At 42.1% G+C, this 16,580-nt stretch overlaps 1 protein-coding gene across 1 annotated transcript in view; it reads left to right on the plus strand.

The window, feature by feature from the left end:
• The window catches only part of ME1 (malic enzyme 1), a 1,525,515-nt gene that overhangs the window by 557,952 nt on the left and 950,983 nt on the right, over nt 1–16,580 (plus strand). Inside the window, exon 4 of the mRNA XM_069235609.1 lies at nt 12,337–12,412. Coding sequence (XP_069091710.1) covers nt 12,337–12,412 — 76 coding nt within the window. The remainder of the gene's footprint in view (nt 1–12,336; nt 12,413–16,580) is intronic.

A 16,580-nucleotide genomic window follows, 5' to 3' on the forward strand; every position in this document is an offset into this window, starting at 1 on the left:
ATATTACCTCATCCTCGAAAGTTTTAAAATCACAAGTGAATGCTAACATTCTAATATTGCTTACAACACTTTCTACTGTTTCTCCTGACAATTGCTGCCTTCTGTAAAATGTGTGTTGTTCCAATACATAATTTCTTTTCTTCTTGAAACATGCATCAAGTGCTTTCATAGCAGACACGTACTCATTCACTTCATCACCTTCTCATAAAACAGGGAAACATAGTAAATGTTTCAATACTTTCCTACCCTCCATTTCCAATGAGTGTCTTAATAAAACACATGTCTTTCTTTGCATAAATACCTCACCCTCAATGGCATCTAAATATGCTTCACAACCTTCTTTCTAGTGTTCCAGTTCCACTGGAGATAATCAAGGAAATGCTAAAAATTGTAGTGGTGGCATAACAGACTGCTGCATTTTTGCTTGTTACACTTTTGCAATCACACAAAATGTCAATCTAAACACAATTTGATAAAAACTGATGATGCAAAATGTGAAAATTACCTATTATAACTATTAATATGGATCTCACCAGAATTAAGAAGGTTGAAAATGCTACACAGATGAATTATTAAGATGTGCAAATCACTGTTGTTCGCACAGTAATTCACAAGGGTTGATGAGTGACATAATGTTGAATTATTCTGGTGTGCGAGTTCCCGTGGATCACACTATATGTCTCATAGCAGTCTCATAACTATCAGCAGACACAAAGAATAGGTAAATAAATACATTAAAGAAAATAGTCACCCTGAGCTTAATATGCAGTCCTTGAAGGATGCTGCTGTAAGAATGCCTTGTTCTGAGCCAGACAATGCTGAGAAGAAACTGCATGTAGGAAGCAAATAAACGTTTCAAGGTAGCTTTCAAGGTGGCATGCAGGAAGAAAAGAAACGTGTCCATAGCACATCTCAGACAAATTATGTTTATTGAAGGAATGGGCACAGAAAGAAAAGAAACGTTGCTCTGTTGCAATGGAGATGTTTGCTGGTTTACAGAGCCCGTAGCTCGCCTCTGACGTTTAGTGAAGGAACGCACACACAGTCTACAGTGTAAACTGGGCCTCTAGAAATCTCATGTTATTGAAGGTATGGCGTCTCGCACTGCCCAATCCAATGCATGCGTACTACCAAATCTGTGAAGGTCTGATGTTGCAGAGAGGTTACACGTTGCCCAATCTAACTCTCTCTCGCTACCAAATCCGAGACCCACTCCTCAGGGAAATCCAACTCTTATGCCACTGGACCAGACCACTGTTGGAAAATGGGTTATTGGTACGGGGTAGGTACCTACACTTAGCAATAGGCCACTAACCTCCACTTTGGTCCAGTTTCGTCTCAATAAATTAACCCCAGCTCAACCGTTGGTATCTTGGCAACAAGCGAGAAGGCTTCACTTAGGAGACATGTGTGTAAAGCATTTAAAAATCCCAAAACAGTAAATAAGTAGAACACAAAACACAATAAAAATCCAGCACCAATTTATAATAATAGATTATATTTTTATCTTTAAAATGACACCAAAATGATTAACATCAGATAAGGCGAACCGGAGATATTAATTTTTAAAGAATTAATCTTTTTTACTGCTTAGAAACGAAGAGCACCAATCTGGTCATCTGGTCGCACCTCGACCAGGGTAAAGTCAAAGTTTGAGGCTGACTGCGATGGAGCCCTCCTCGGCTACAGCTCGCGGGAGGCCTTGGTCAAAAGTTTACCTTCGGACTTAGGCCCGTATTTATACTCCGTTTGCGCCGAATTAGCGTCGTTTTTTTTCGACGCAAATTCGGCGCAAAACTAACGCCATATTTATACTTTGGCGTTAGACGCGTCTAGCGCCAAAGTATGGGCAAATAGCGTCATTTTTTTGCGTGAACGCCTTCCTTGCGTTAATGAGATGCAAGGAAGGCGTTCCCGTCTAAAAAAATGACGGCGACGCAAATGCGTCGTATTTATACTCCCGGGCAAAAGTCACGCCCGGGAGGTGGCGGGTCAAAAAACCCCGCATTTGCGCCACTATTTAACGCCTGGGTCAGGGTAGGCGTTAAGGGGCCTGTGGGCTCAAAATGAGCCCACAGGTGCCCTCCCCTGCCCCCAGGGACCCCCCCTGCCACCCCTGCCCACCCCAGGAGGACACCCAAGGATGGAGGGACCCACCCCAGGGACATTCAGGTAAGTTCAGGTAAGTATAATTTTTTATATTTTTTAATTTTTTTTGGGTGGCATAGGGGGCCCTTATTTGTGCCCCCCTACATGCCACTATGCCCAATGACCATGCCCAGGGGACATAAGTCCCCTGGGCATGGCCATTGGGCAAGGGGGCATGACTCCTGTCTTTACTAAGACAGGAGTCATTTAAATGGCGTCTGGGCGTCGAAAATAATGGCGCAAATCGGGTTGAGGCGATTTTTTTGCCTCAACCTGACTTGCCCCATTTTAAGACGCCCTAACGCCATTTTCCCCCTACGCCGGCGCTGCCTGGTCTACGTGGCCTTAGGCCCATATTTATACTTTTTGACGCTAAACTGCGCTAACGCAGTTTAGCGTCAAAAAATTTAGCGCCGTCTAACGCCATTCTGAAGCGCCATGCGGGCGCCGTATTTATGGAATGGCGTTAGCCGGCGCTAGCAGACCGGCGCTGCCTGGTGTGCGTGGAAAAAAACCACGTAGACCAGGCAGCGCCGGCGTAGGGGGAAAATGGCGTTAGGGCGTCTTAAAATGGGGCAAGTCAGGTTGAGGCAAAAAAATCGCCTCAACCCGATTTGCGCCATTATTTTCGACGCCCAGACGCCATTTAAATGACTCCTGTCTTAGTAAAGACAGGAGTCATGCCCCCTTGCCCAATGGCCATGCCCAGGGGACTTATGTCCCCTGGGCATGGTCATTGGGCATAGTGGCATGTAGGGGGGCACAAATAAGGCCCCCCTATGCCACCCAAAAAAAATTAAAAAATATAAAAAATTATACTTACCTGAACTTACCTGAATGTCCCTGGGGTGGGTCCCTCCATCCTTGGGTGTCCTCCTGGGGTGGGCAGGGGTGGCAGGGGGGGTCCCTGGGGGCAGGGGAGGGCACCTGTGGGCTCATTTTGAGCCCACAGGCCCCTTAACGCCTACCCTGACCCAGGCGTTAAATAGTGGCGCAAATGCGGGGTTTTTTGACCCGCCACCTCCCGGGCGTGACTTTTGCCCGGGAGTATAAATACGACGCATTTGCGTCGCCGTCATTTTTTTAGACGGGAACGCCTTCCTTGCATCTCATTAACGCAAGGAAGGCGTTCACGCAAAAAAATGACGCTATTTGCCCATACTTTGGCGCTAGACGCGTCTAACGCCAAAGTATAAATATGGCGTTAGTTTTGCACCGAATTTGCGTCGAAAAAAACGACGCTAATTCGGCGCAAACGGAATATAAATACGGGCCTTAGTCTTTTTCTGAACATTTTCTCCAGCGGGACCAAGTCGCTAGTCCAATCCGACCTCCTGGAACTCTTCCTCGGATACGCGTCGCCGTTGCTCTCAGTGGAGATTTTTACCTTCGGACTTAGGTATTTTAGCAAGATGAAAATCCTTGGAGCGGGGCAAACTGAATCTTGATCCGACATCCCTGGAGCCCTCTTTGGATACACTGCCTGGGAGGTCCTGGTTAACTTTCTACGTTCGGACTTAGTCACATTTTCGGAGATTTTCTTCACCGGGACAGATCTGCAAGTCAGGCCGGGTCACGGTTGAGGCAAGCCGGCTAGAGTTGCCGCGGTGGGTCGGTCCCTTTATGGAGCTTTTTTTCCAAAAGTTCTCCAAAGTTCTCCAAACTTCTGGACCTTCTTCCCAATGTTCCTTTAAGGTTCTTTTGAGGTCCTCAGCTCATCCCAAGGTTCCAGAAGCTCTGAGATGCTCCTAGAGAGTGTAGACTACAACTCCCAGAATGTACATGGCACAAACTCCTTTTTTGGCCACTGGAAAGAGTTCAGCTGGTCAGTTTCTTCAGGAGTTGGTGCAGGGGACTCTGGTTAGCAATTTTTCACCTGTGACAAACAGGGAGTCCCTCCTTGAACCAGTTGAAGCCAAGCAAAGTCCTTCTTGTGGTGAAGCCCAAGTGTGCAGCTGGTGCAGTCCTCCGGAGTGCAGTGTCCAGGTGCAGGTCAGGGGTCCAGCAGGGCAGTCCTTCTTCTTCTGTAGTTCGTCCTTGTTGGAATCCGGTAGGGATCTGAGGTGCGGGTGCAAGTCTGCCAGTTGTATCCATGCTCCTGGGTGAAAAACAAAGGGGCCCTGGTTCTTCAATTCAATATAGGGAAGTGTGGCAAAAATCAATCCCAGGGAGCAACATTCCTCAAAATTCCATCATGGCGGAAACTGATTTTAGGGTTCCTGGGAAGTGTGGGAAAAATCAATCCCAGGGAGCAACATTCCTCAAAAATCTATCATGGCTGAAACTGATTTTTGGTGGTTACATCTGACTGAGCCTACCCACTGCTGTGGCTAAAAATAAACCTTAAACACACCTTTCTCCTGCCCTCTCCTAATCTAATCGGGGGGGAACCTGATTGTCTGGGTTTGCAGGATGTGAGGGATGTGCTGGGTTGCTCCAAATGTCCATCCCTGCCTTTGAAGAGTAGTTTGGCAGCCCTTCCCCTTCCTGCCTCGCCATCTGCTGAGGGAAGATCTCCTCCCCCAGGCACATCTCTTTGTGTTGAGCCAGGCGACTTCACACCTCATCAAGAGGCTGGCCAATCAGAGAAAATCAGCAAAAACACTGCAGGGCTGAAGGTGGCAACTTTTCTGATAAAGTTTAAAACTCTTTACCTGAACAAGTTATATTAAATCCAACAACTGGAAGTTGTGGGATTTATTATAACAATTAATTTGATACCAAACGTGAGGTGTCTGTTACTTAAGGGGACTTTTAAAATTAAAATAAAGTCTCCCCATTCTGGCCTATGGAGGCCATTCACTACAATGTGGGAAAAACTAATTTGCCTGTTTTACCTCACCAGGGCTTATAAAACTATTTTATAAGGTCCCTGCTTATAGTTACATGACATCCAGCCCTAAGGGCACATAGGGCACACTTTAGGGGTGACATATATGTAAAAATAAGGTAGTTTAAGACTGTAACTACTTTTAATTCCAAAGTCGAAGTTGCATGTAACGTTAATTTAAAAGCAGCCAGCAAGGCAGGCAGGCCTGCCTTTAAAATTACACTGGGCACCTCAGCAGTGCACCTATGGGGGCACCACTTATGCTGGGGTCCCTAAACCTACCCTTCCTACTATATACCAGGGACCTATAGGTAGGGTGACTTAGCCAATTATAATTAGCCTTATTTGCATACTCATTTTATACAGAGTATAGGCCGTGGGACTGATTAGCAGTGCCCATGGCACCATCAGAGTCAGGAAAACACCAGCAAAAAGCGAAAAATGGGGGCAAAAAGTCAGGGGGCCTCTGCAATCAGCCCTGTTTTCCCACAACCACGCTCTCCCTGATTAAACTGGTGCCAGCTCCACTGCCCCAAGGATCAAGGTGAGAAGGCTCAAAGGGGCAACCAAAGTGAAATATCCTAAAGAAGGATGGCCACTCCGCTGGTTGATCTGAGAAGATTCATCGACTTGTCGCCAATCTCAATTCAGGTAAGCTTCAAATACATGTTTACTCCAACATGAAGATAAGCAACCAGCAGGGTGGCAGGGAGAGCGACAACTGCCTCCTTTCAAACATATGCATTCCATCCCCCACATTCCTGCCCCTCAAAGTGCTGCCGCTCTCCACATTCCATTCAAGCATAAGCAGAACCCAACAGGATCCACTCACACAGACATTTTGGAGTATGTAAATTATTACTCCTGTAGTACTCTTTTACATGCCATTGTGTATTAGCCACAAAATCTCTAACACTGATTAAATGTCAGTATTCCGTGAGTATTCACAATGCAGTTATTACAAATGCAAGGCACTGTCTCCTGCATTTTTACTGATAGGGAGTTGGACATTCGGGCCAATTCACAATGGCATGTAAGAGTATGTGAAAGAGTAGTTTTGTAGTACTACTTCCTGTAAATGCTTTTGGGAATCAACCTTAAAATCTACAAATCTGGGAAGATAAAGAGGCATTTTGTGGGGTATTTGGACACAGGATTGCCTATTCACCTGTATTTTCATTTTTAGTTACTCCTCAGGATCCAACTCATTATGGTCAGTATTTTCCCCACCACTGTGGTTACACCAGGCCTGTAGAAATACTTGCTCATTTTACAGGTTGCTTTTCTTTAGGGCTTCAGAAGCAAGCCCCTATGCATAGTAGTTCAAACCACTCAAATTTCTAGACTCAATACAAACTTTTAATAACATAGAAATACTGATGTACTTTTGCTTCAAATATCAGAGGCACATGCTCACAGGACATTGCTCTAAATTATACCTGTTGTGACTCTCATGTGGCACTCAACATTTTACATCAGTCATACCAGCATTTTATGTTAGGCCAAATAAAATTTCAGCTTCATGTCAAACCAACAATTTGCCTTCAGACCAGGCAGACAGCATATCCATTTGGGAGACCTCAAACTCACTGTGAATGAGAACAGAGTGGCTATGCTGCTGCTTCTGGATTTATCGGCTGCATTTGACGCTGTCCACTGCCAGCTACTTCTACAAAGACTTCCTCAACTCAGAATATGTCAAAATGTTCTAAACACTTGTAAGATTAGCCGTGAATGACAGAAAATTGATATATAATTGATAAACAATTTAACAACTTCGACAGTCTGGTGATCAGCCGTTGTTCAAGATTCTTTTCTTTCACAAAGTCATACCATCATAATCTTTACCACTAAATAAAAATTAATACATAGTGCCCCCAGCAATGCTGTGGCTTAACATTGTGAGAAATTCAGATTGTCTATAATTTTACTAGTTGTTTGCTTTTCGGTCCATAGCTTTGAACCTCTACTGTGGACTGTGATTTATTCAACAAGCCTTAGAAGCTTTCTGATCTAGGCAAAATGTAATTTTCTTTTTTTTCCTTTCAATTAGTTCAGTTTAGAGCTGTTTACAGTGTAGTGTAAATATGAAGCTTGCTAGGAGCTGCTGCCCAAGAGTCCAGGTGGGCAGTTGGAATAAACCTTTGCCAATTATGCCCCAAATACAATGGGCCAGTTGCCAAAAACTCTATCCCTGCAAGGATGGCAAGGTTTGATAATTTGAATTGTTCACAAAGGTTCTAATAGGGTTTTAAAGTGTCTTCAGTCAACGTCCTCAATCTGGTTGACATCATGTAATGACTAGACTAGCCTGTAGGGTGATACACTTCCAAATATAATTGCTGCATTGTCCACTTGGCATTTGAGTATCCACGCCTTTCTGATCTACGTCTGCCTGATGGTGGCTGCTATAGGTTCAAGCACCAGTAAGGATAGGAAAAATAAAAGAGAAGACATCCTGCTCTTTTACCTTGCAAAATAGATTCAATTCAATAATGGCTCTGCAGCCGATATGTGTGGTGAATTCAGTATAAAGCATTTTCACAGTAGTTTTAAAGTCAGCACCAAGTCTAGTCTTTCCACTGTCTGGTACAGATAGCAAGACTTTGGCCCAGTTGAAGGCATTTCTGATGCATTATGAAACTGTCACAGTCTCTTACAGGTCATCCATAACCAGCCACAGAAGACTGAAGAGATGTCTCAGATGGTTTTTATATGTGCAGCCCAGCACAAAGTCCATCTAGGATTTGTGTTTAACACTTGGGGTTACTAATTGTAGTCAGTTCATCAGGCCCATAACCATAATTTCCATGTCAATGTAAATGAGAGAAATGGGTCTGTAATTGGTGCATAATTGCTAGACTTTGGGTCTGATTCCGAGTTTGGCGGTCCTAGGACTGATAAACTTGCGGTGGCAGTCGGACCTCTGCACTCCTGGTGGTCCAACTGCCGGACCACCAGGAGTCAGCCTCCACTGCCAGGATCATGAATTCTGATGGTTTGGCAGTAGTCAAATGTGTGGTCAGCCACGGTGGGGCTCATTACGGCACCGCTGTACTGATCACAACTTCACTTTCCACCAGCCAGTCCACTGTGGTTACACTGCTATAGAAAGGCTGGCAGAAAGCCAGTGCTGGGGGCCACGACCATGTTGTGGGCAGTTCTGGGGGCCTCCTTCCAGAACTCTTGGAATGCACACTGCGCTGGTGTGTGACAGCATTGTCCTCAGCTCCCTAAGGGATCCAAGGCCAATGCTGCTGCACTGTTCCCCCGGGTACTGATTGGCTAAAACGTCAAAATACGATGTTTCCACCCATCAGCCTGGTGGAAACATCGTAATAGGATGGGGGTAAAGGCCTCCTGCCTGCAGCTTTGGCAGTCCAATTCTTGGACCGTCAAAGTCATAATAAAGCCCTTTCTTTGGTGTTGGTAGAAAGCTTGTGATCACTTTAATACATTTGCTATGTAATTGGCCAGTGTATTGAACATGTCATAGAGGAGGGGACAAACGGGTCCTTAATTATTTCATAGATTTCCCCAGGCAGACTGTCATCACCAGGTGCTTTACTTTATGGTGGTTCTGAGATCATTTCTGACATTTCTTCCACTATAATTCCCCCCCATCTAACCATGATTTATGCTAGTAGGATAGTACAGGAAAACATATACCTGAAAAACGTTTTCACCTGGATGGTGTCAATCATATCACATGGTACAGGCATTTCAAATAGGTGCAAAAGCCTCTGTGATTTTCATTGGATTGTTAATAGCTCATCAATCACCTTTAAGGGAGAATGGCTATTTGGGCCTCCTTTTCACTGATTTGTACAGGCAGCAGTCACTATCATTTTCTTCCTTTTCATCATTGTGCCCCCTAAGCCTATTGAGGGAATACTTGGTCTGTGAGTATAAAAGTAAACTTAGGTCAGATTTTTTCGTCCTAAAAGCCTCAAGTTTCCCAGAAATGAGTGGTTATTGTAAGCCTGCATTGATGTTCTAATCTTGACTTTAAGAGCAATTTAGTCTTTTCTCAGCTTGTGCTTGGCCAAATCCAAGTTGCACATCTAGCACCAAGTAGAGTCCCCTTGCCAGCTGCCCAAAAGTTCTGTGCTGATGTGACAGAATCCCTCTTCTAGTAAAGATATGTCCTAACATGTACCCTCAGGGAACACTTCTCAGCTAGTCTATACCTATTCATAGTCATTCTCCAGAATGGAGGTGCAGAATGCCACAGTTCCAGTCATAGTATAATTGGTGATTGATTCGCATTTCAAATCTCCAGGATAGTAGAACAAGAAACGAATGACAGGCTTAAATGTGACATGAAGAAGTAGTCTAATCTTGATCAGGAATTGTGAGCACATGATGCAATAGTGCAGTCCCTAGCCCTAGTTTTAGTGCATGGCATGGGTCTAGTATTCTGTGATCCTATATTAGATCAAACAGTAGGACATTCTCCCTCCGACTGATCCTGAGCTGTAGACAAGACTACTCTAGTACGAAGTCCAGTGCACTATTCCAGTCACCACAGGGGCCCATCTACAAATTAGGCAAAGACCTTGCAAAGAGACATCAGAAACTGTGACTGCGACATTGGAAATGTAAATGGAGCCAACAATGAGGTTAGAGCTTAGTGCGTCAATTTTTGTAAAAACATATATCCTCATTGGGACCACCCACGTTTTTCAGATAGTGCGCTGTAGAGATTTTATGAAGAAGAGTGCCTCTCCACATCACCTGAATCCAGTCTGGGCCAGAAGAGCATGAATGAGGCTGTGGGCTATGGGCATTACCCTACTCCTGACTACTCTTCTAACCCAGTCTCTCTTAAACTTTTCACAACTAGAGGATGTTTCTTACAACAGAGTAATATCAGGGGCCTTTGTTGCAGTTCAGTGAGGGTTTCCTTTTGCTTTATGTTGTGGGTTAAGCCATTAATGTTTAAGTGACAACAGTGAGAGAGGCATCTGCTTCACACAGTGGGACACAGCAATTGGCATAACAAGCTTGTGCTGTAATCCAACAAGCTGTGTAAGTGAAGGATTATTTAGTGCAGGGCTACCTAGCTAAATGTGCTTGGCAAGAGATGCATCTATAGATCCTAGGAATAAATGGATAGTGGGAGATGAAGGGGGGAGGGTACCAAAAGTGTATGATTGGAACTTTCAGAAATGGTATAATAATGAGAAGGAGTACCCAATGTCAGAAAGCCTTGTCATATGAGGGGGTTCTGTGGGCGGGACATGGGATGAAAATGGGGTGTAAAAGGGTGGTGTATGTCTATAAAAAGGGAAGAGCTGCTCCACCATCCAAATTGAATAACATAATTTGGACAGTGGGGTATCACTATTAATACCCCACCATCCATCAACTACCCAATAGGAAAGATGGATCCCAGACTGTGAATAGTATTGTACAGTGGACCTATGACCACTGAGAGAAGTGGTATCAAGGTAGTGAAGTAGAGCCTTCCAAGAGCAGAGGTGTGGAAAATAGAGCCTACATCAAAAAGACATGGAGAAATGCCACATATATATACTATACTGCAGTAGTTGGGAATGTAAATGCAGCATAACAGGAGTCTCTCAAGCATTATTATTTCTCCATGTCTTTTTGTTGTAGGCTCTATTTTCCACACCTCTGCTCAAGAATAGCACTTGGCTTGGTGAATTCTCAAACACTGCCCATGATAGGTCTTAGTGCATCTGTTTTTGATAGAAGTGGCGAGCAGACTGGTGCATTCTCTGAAACTGTAGAGGAGGGTACAATACTTCCTTTACAGGTTTAGGCTGAAACTTAGCCATAAAGGCACACATTGTTTTTCTCAAGGCCCTTTGGATCCCTAGAGAACAGGACATTACTCCTCCAACTCCTGTCTTCCAGAACATTCATCTTTTTCCCATAGGTTCCATATTTTCACCTGTAGCTGGTCCTTCATATAGCCACTAATCGTGATCCTCTACTGCGGTGAGTTTTTTGTCTGCTGAGTGTAGGTGCATTTAGAAAGACAGCAAGTCAGCTCATAGCGATTTCATATTGGCTTTGGTTGTCACTGTGTCCTCTCTGACCAAGCCCATTATAGTCTTAATCAAGGTTAGCTATCTCAGTAGGGTTTCCGGAGTGATTTCTTCTGTGCCGTCCAATGGGATGATTAAAAAAGCTATGGTAGGGCTCACTGTCACTGCCTTACTAAAGAGGAGAGGTTGGCTAATTTTGGACTTGGAAATGACAAGACATGGCTGAAGAATCCTGTGTGTAGTATGACAGGCACTATGCCCTCAGGCAGTGAGGATACTTAGAAACCAGTTGTCCCCATGTGCTTCCTGAACTTCAGTATGACGACAAACCTGTATTGATAGGCTGCAGACTCACATGGCAAGGAACCTTACAGCTAAAGGATGAGTTGCAAGAATTACCAGTAAGACCAAGAAACCACAGGAATGTGTCCCAGGCAGACGAAGACTGTATTGAAACTTTGTGCTGCAAAATGGGTAGTACCCTGAAATATCTATTGCTTAAATGCATTATCCTGAGATAAGAAGAACTCTGCGCTCTTTACCGCAACAAATGAATTACTCATAGTACGTGAACACCTGCCAATCATAATTGTAGTCAACTGATCATTTCCTGAAGGTATGCTTAAAGCAATATATTGTAGTCTGACTTTGACGTCTCGAGCAGTCTTCCTCCATTTACACTTCTTGCTGTGTAATTTATTCACAATAGCAGTAGACAGCGGGCCAAAGGAGTGACATAAAGTCACATTTTAATATTAGCAGTGGTCACCCGCCAACTACTAATATCAAGAGGTGTGTTTGTCTAGCTGATTACAGGAGCTAAGGTGGGTGCAACGCTTATGTACAGGCAGGAGTTAGCACACACATAGTAGTATCTTATGTTGTAAGTAACTTATGGAACGCATTATACCAAATGGTCTGTTAGCATTAATGGATCAAAGCTGAATATTAAGCTGATTAAGTATTTTGAAATTCATATTTTTAAGAAGTTACCAGCAGAGGATATTGAAAGTTGTGGCCTGAAGTTCAGGACAGAGGGCTTTTCACATACAAGTGGCTACCAGCACTGGCTAGTCACAATTTCTATGTAAACAAAGAGTATCAACTCCTGGCACAAGAGTGCATAGTTCCTAAAATACGTTATCAGTGAATTTAAGGAGAGTAAACGGATTCAGAATAAAACCAATTTAAAACCAAATGTATAATTTCCCATGTAAAATCAGGGCATTCACTGTTACACGTTTTAGTTTAAACATGATTTACATAAAGAATAAAAATGTTTCTTAAAATGGCTTATGTTTTACGTAAGCATATGCATAACAAATGTCATTTACATTGCAGAGGTCTTTTTATTACAATCCATGACCGGGGACATCTTGCAACTGTGATGAAATCATGGCCTGAAGATGTAATTAAGGTAAATTAGATATACAATGTGTGTCTTGCCCGTCTTTTCATTTATTATTGCAATTGTTTCTATAAATATCAGACAACGTATTATACAGCTATTGACTTTAAATCTTCTATAGGTGATCATTATGTTACTACTAATGTACTATTACTTTTTCAGTACTGTATGTTAAAGATAATAATGTTTCGTTTATACCTTTACTTCAGCTACCTACACATTATACACTGTCTGAGAATTTTGATAGTCAGCTAGCATAAGTAAATGCGCCCTAAACACGTTTTGAGCTTTACTCCTCCTCCACCATCAGAGACTTATCAAGGCATGGGCAAAGTAAACTCTGTCCTAGGGTCCCAGCCTTCAACGGGACCCCTTGATGGTGCCAGCTTCGTTCTGTAGAAAGTCTTGCCCTGATGACACCAACTAATTCTTAAACAGATTGTTATCAATTCTGTTTCTTTCAATATATTTTTAATGTTGGTGATGCACGAGAGTCTATTACAGACATTTTGCAGAGAAATATTGTGTTTCATGCAACATTCATAAAAAATGTCTTTTAGATCAAAAGAGGACCTCACATTTGAAAAGTCGGAGGGTGGCACAGAGATAATTTGCAATGATATTAGTAAGCTGCTGTGTTACACTACTGAAAAGAGACATCACTGTCTCTGAATATTAGATGTAGACATATTTAAAATGTGGACAAGTGTGCTTGTGCACTGTAAGTGACCTGGCTAAATAGGTTACGAAAGAGCTGAAACGGGATCATGAATTCAAAGCTGTTCTGAGCAGGGGCCCCCAAAATACGTTTGGGCCAGGGACCCCAAAATCCTTAAAATGTCCATGTCCACCATTGCAAGGTTACAGGGTACTGCTTCTCTCCATAACTCCCCGTGACAAGGTTATATCCCCTACTCACTTTTTTTTTAGATTGCCACCCCCTTTTACAGTGCCAAAATTAAATACGGCACACATGTCAAGTCAGACACGTATTGGCTAAGTACACACACTTATTTTTGTGAATTGCCTTAGCAGGCTTCTTCCAGTGAGATGATGCTTTTTTATCTCTCTTTTGTTTTTGCATTACTACATAGATACATACTTTTATGGCACTACAAACCTGGGAGGAATAACAAACAGGGGACAGGTAAGAACCAGGTTACACAGAAACACAGCACAAACAATCTGTGCACTTTTACATGGATGTGGTTGCATGCATTAGTACGTTTCTGTCAGTACTACTAGATATACAAATTCTTGCTGAAACGTATGCTCTAAGTTCTACTGGTGAGTTAATAGTTTCCCAAACACCTACTTTTAGTTGTGTGCACCCTGTTAATAGGTCCATCTGATTTTTTTTAATGAATACCGCAGCATGAGATAAACCAGATCCATTTTAATATATACACTCTTGGGCCCTCATTATGAGTTTCACGGTACTAGTGCAAGTTCTACATGCTGTTGTACCATGCAGTAACACCCTGCCAGTACCATGCCGTTATGAATTAAACTCCATGGAATGAGGAATAACCTTGCAAACCCGGTTTTAACTAGTTTGAAACTACATTGAATTCCCTGTTTCTTGGAGTTTAACACTCACCTTTATCAACTGTCCTGAGAAGGTAGTAAATGTAGGTTGGGGACAGGTGGGGGGCGAATTTGGAGGGAAGTGGGTTGAGGGGATATGGGGGAAGAGGAAAAACTTGCCTTGGTAAGGGTGGGGGGGACTTATAGCTCCCTAGAGGGGAGAACATATAGTTCCCCCCACTTGCCAAAAACACTCAGTAGGGACGGGGGCTAAGGCTATCACAGCCAAAGCCTTAAGTGATTTTATCGACAGTTTTTTCCCGGCTGTAAAGTTGGTTCCAGTGTTCCGCCGCAGGAACACCAGCCCATTTATAATCAGGCAAGCGGAATTCCAGATGATAATTCTGCCCCACCTGACTCGTAGTGAAGACCTTGGTGGTCTCAGGCTAAGATATGTGAACAGCTCAACATATAAAAGATCTGGGAAATTTTCAATGCAACAACGATGTTTATTGCATTTACTTTTGCAAACAAATGGTCCATATGTAAACAAAGTGAATTAGCATTTGCAGCACCACAGCACTATAGTTACACAAATATTAGAAATTCTTATATGTTTTCTTCTGATTATTTATGGTACCTTAGACTCTGTACAGTGAGTGAGGGGGGAAAATCCTACTCCAAGAGCATATTTGCAAGAGAGTTCTGCTGCATTAAGCAGTATTTCTTAGCGCAAAATGCATACTGACGACAGGGCATTTTTGCAATAAGAAATAGCCCTAAAACTAGAATTGCCTTTCTTGTGTAATTCAAGCATAGACTTGCTGAAATTTTAGGTAGTTCTGCGTGATCACACTACATTGAATTACATGTGTTACGCCCACCCTTACCTTAAACATGTGATAGACATTAAACTGCAACAAAACAAAATTAATTGTGAATACACTATCAAATATTTCAATGTTTTTGAATTTTGAAGGACAATGTTATTAACATTCTTTTGACCAGATTTATATTTGCTCAGTTATCAATGTGGCGATCAATGACATATTATCGATAGCAATATATCAATTTACAAAAATATTGGAAATTAAATATCAGTCACACAAATATAGCTTTCGTATACTTAACTAAAAAAACACAAATATCGAGAACCAAAATATCACAGTTAAAATACCTATTTTCACTTATATCAATAACAAAAATATTCAAAAACAAAATATTGTTACCTTCAAATAACCATATTAATTGCAATATACATTATAGACTACATTATTATCACCAACAATAAGGACATTTCATTACTAAATACTGAAATAACATCATTTTTGTAAACCAAAGAATAAAAATTAACTTAAAAAATATATAAGTATACTAACGTTATAAACTTAAACCACCCTGAAAAATATTGACTTCAATACAACAAAATATTATTTTAAAAATCTTTACAACGTGTACTATGTAAATAAATTATTTTAAACATATACATACATAATACATCCACAATAACAAAAACTAGAAATGCATTTTATGAAATTAACACTAACTACCGTTTATCATAAAATCCAAGAAGTGAAAAAAAATCTAACTAAATGACCACTATCCAACAAAAACAAACCATAAATCAAAGTAACCAATAAAACTAAATTATCAGTTAAACTAGCAATATAAAAGGCACACACATTTGTGACAATTTACTATACCAAAAACTACTAAAGTGTTAAAATATTGTCACACACATCCTGCTTAAACTCTGTTGGCTCCCCTTCATCATTTACAAAGTCACCATGACCTGCATCCCCACGAATCTTGCAGACAGCCCACATCTGCAACCAGAACACAGTCAGGCTAGAGATTATAAAGTGGAAAACATCAAGTGGAAAAAAAAAAAAATAGACAGCAGACTTTTTCCATCTATACACCCAGGACCTGGAAGCACAACATCCTGCCCATCAGCATTGCTCCAACAATGCTCCACTTTCGGAAAGAGCTGAAGACTCATCTCCTTAACGAACACCATCACAACATATTAACTGTTAACAACCCAGCATCCCCTGCTTTACTTGTTGACTTTATGCTTCCTATTGACCATGTAGAGCTTAATTTGTGAATAAGAACATGCCAGTGCCCAAAGCCCTCCCCTTAAACACGTGGCTGCTGCAGTTAAATGTGCGAACACTAAATAATGAGGCAGCATAATCCTGAAGCCATCTCGGGCCTTTTCAGTCAATTTACAGCCACTCCCTGCCCCTTCAGCTCACTCTTGCCGCGTTCTGCTTTCTCCAATTGTGACGCTTTTTCGTTTTTCTTTCCCTCCGTCCGCAGTAAATTCTTGAGGCAGAAATATAAGTGCCGGCCTTCAAAAATAAGTGCTGGTGTCCTGCCCCGGAAACAACAAGCACAGATTAAGCACCGCAAATACAACATACATACATATGTATATGCATACTTATCCTGTAAGTAATCTTCGTTAGAAAGCACTTTGCTTTCTACTAATGCATTTATGTATTAGACATAATTTAGCATGGTTATGGCCTTTAAGAAAAATATCCATATTTTGGAGGAATTTTACCATTTGAATATACCCCTGGGGATGTTTTTTCTAACCATAAATCCCTCAAATTACGCTGTTTGTACCTGTGAAAATATG

The sequence above is a fragment of the Pleurodeles waltl genome, chromosome 5 (genome assembly GCF_031143425.1).
Source record: "Pleurodeles waltl isolate 20211129_DDA chromosome 5, aPleWal1.hap1.20221129, whole genome shotgun sequence".
NCBI classification, from domain to species: Eukaryota; Metazoa; Chordata; class Amphibia; order Caudata; family Salamandridae; genus Pleurodeles; species Pleurodeles waltl.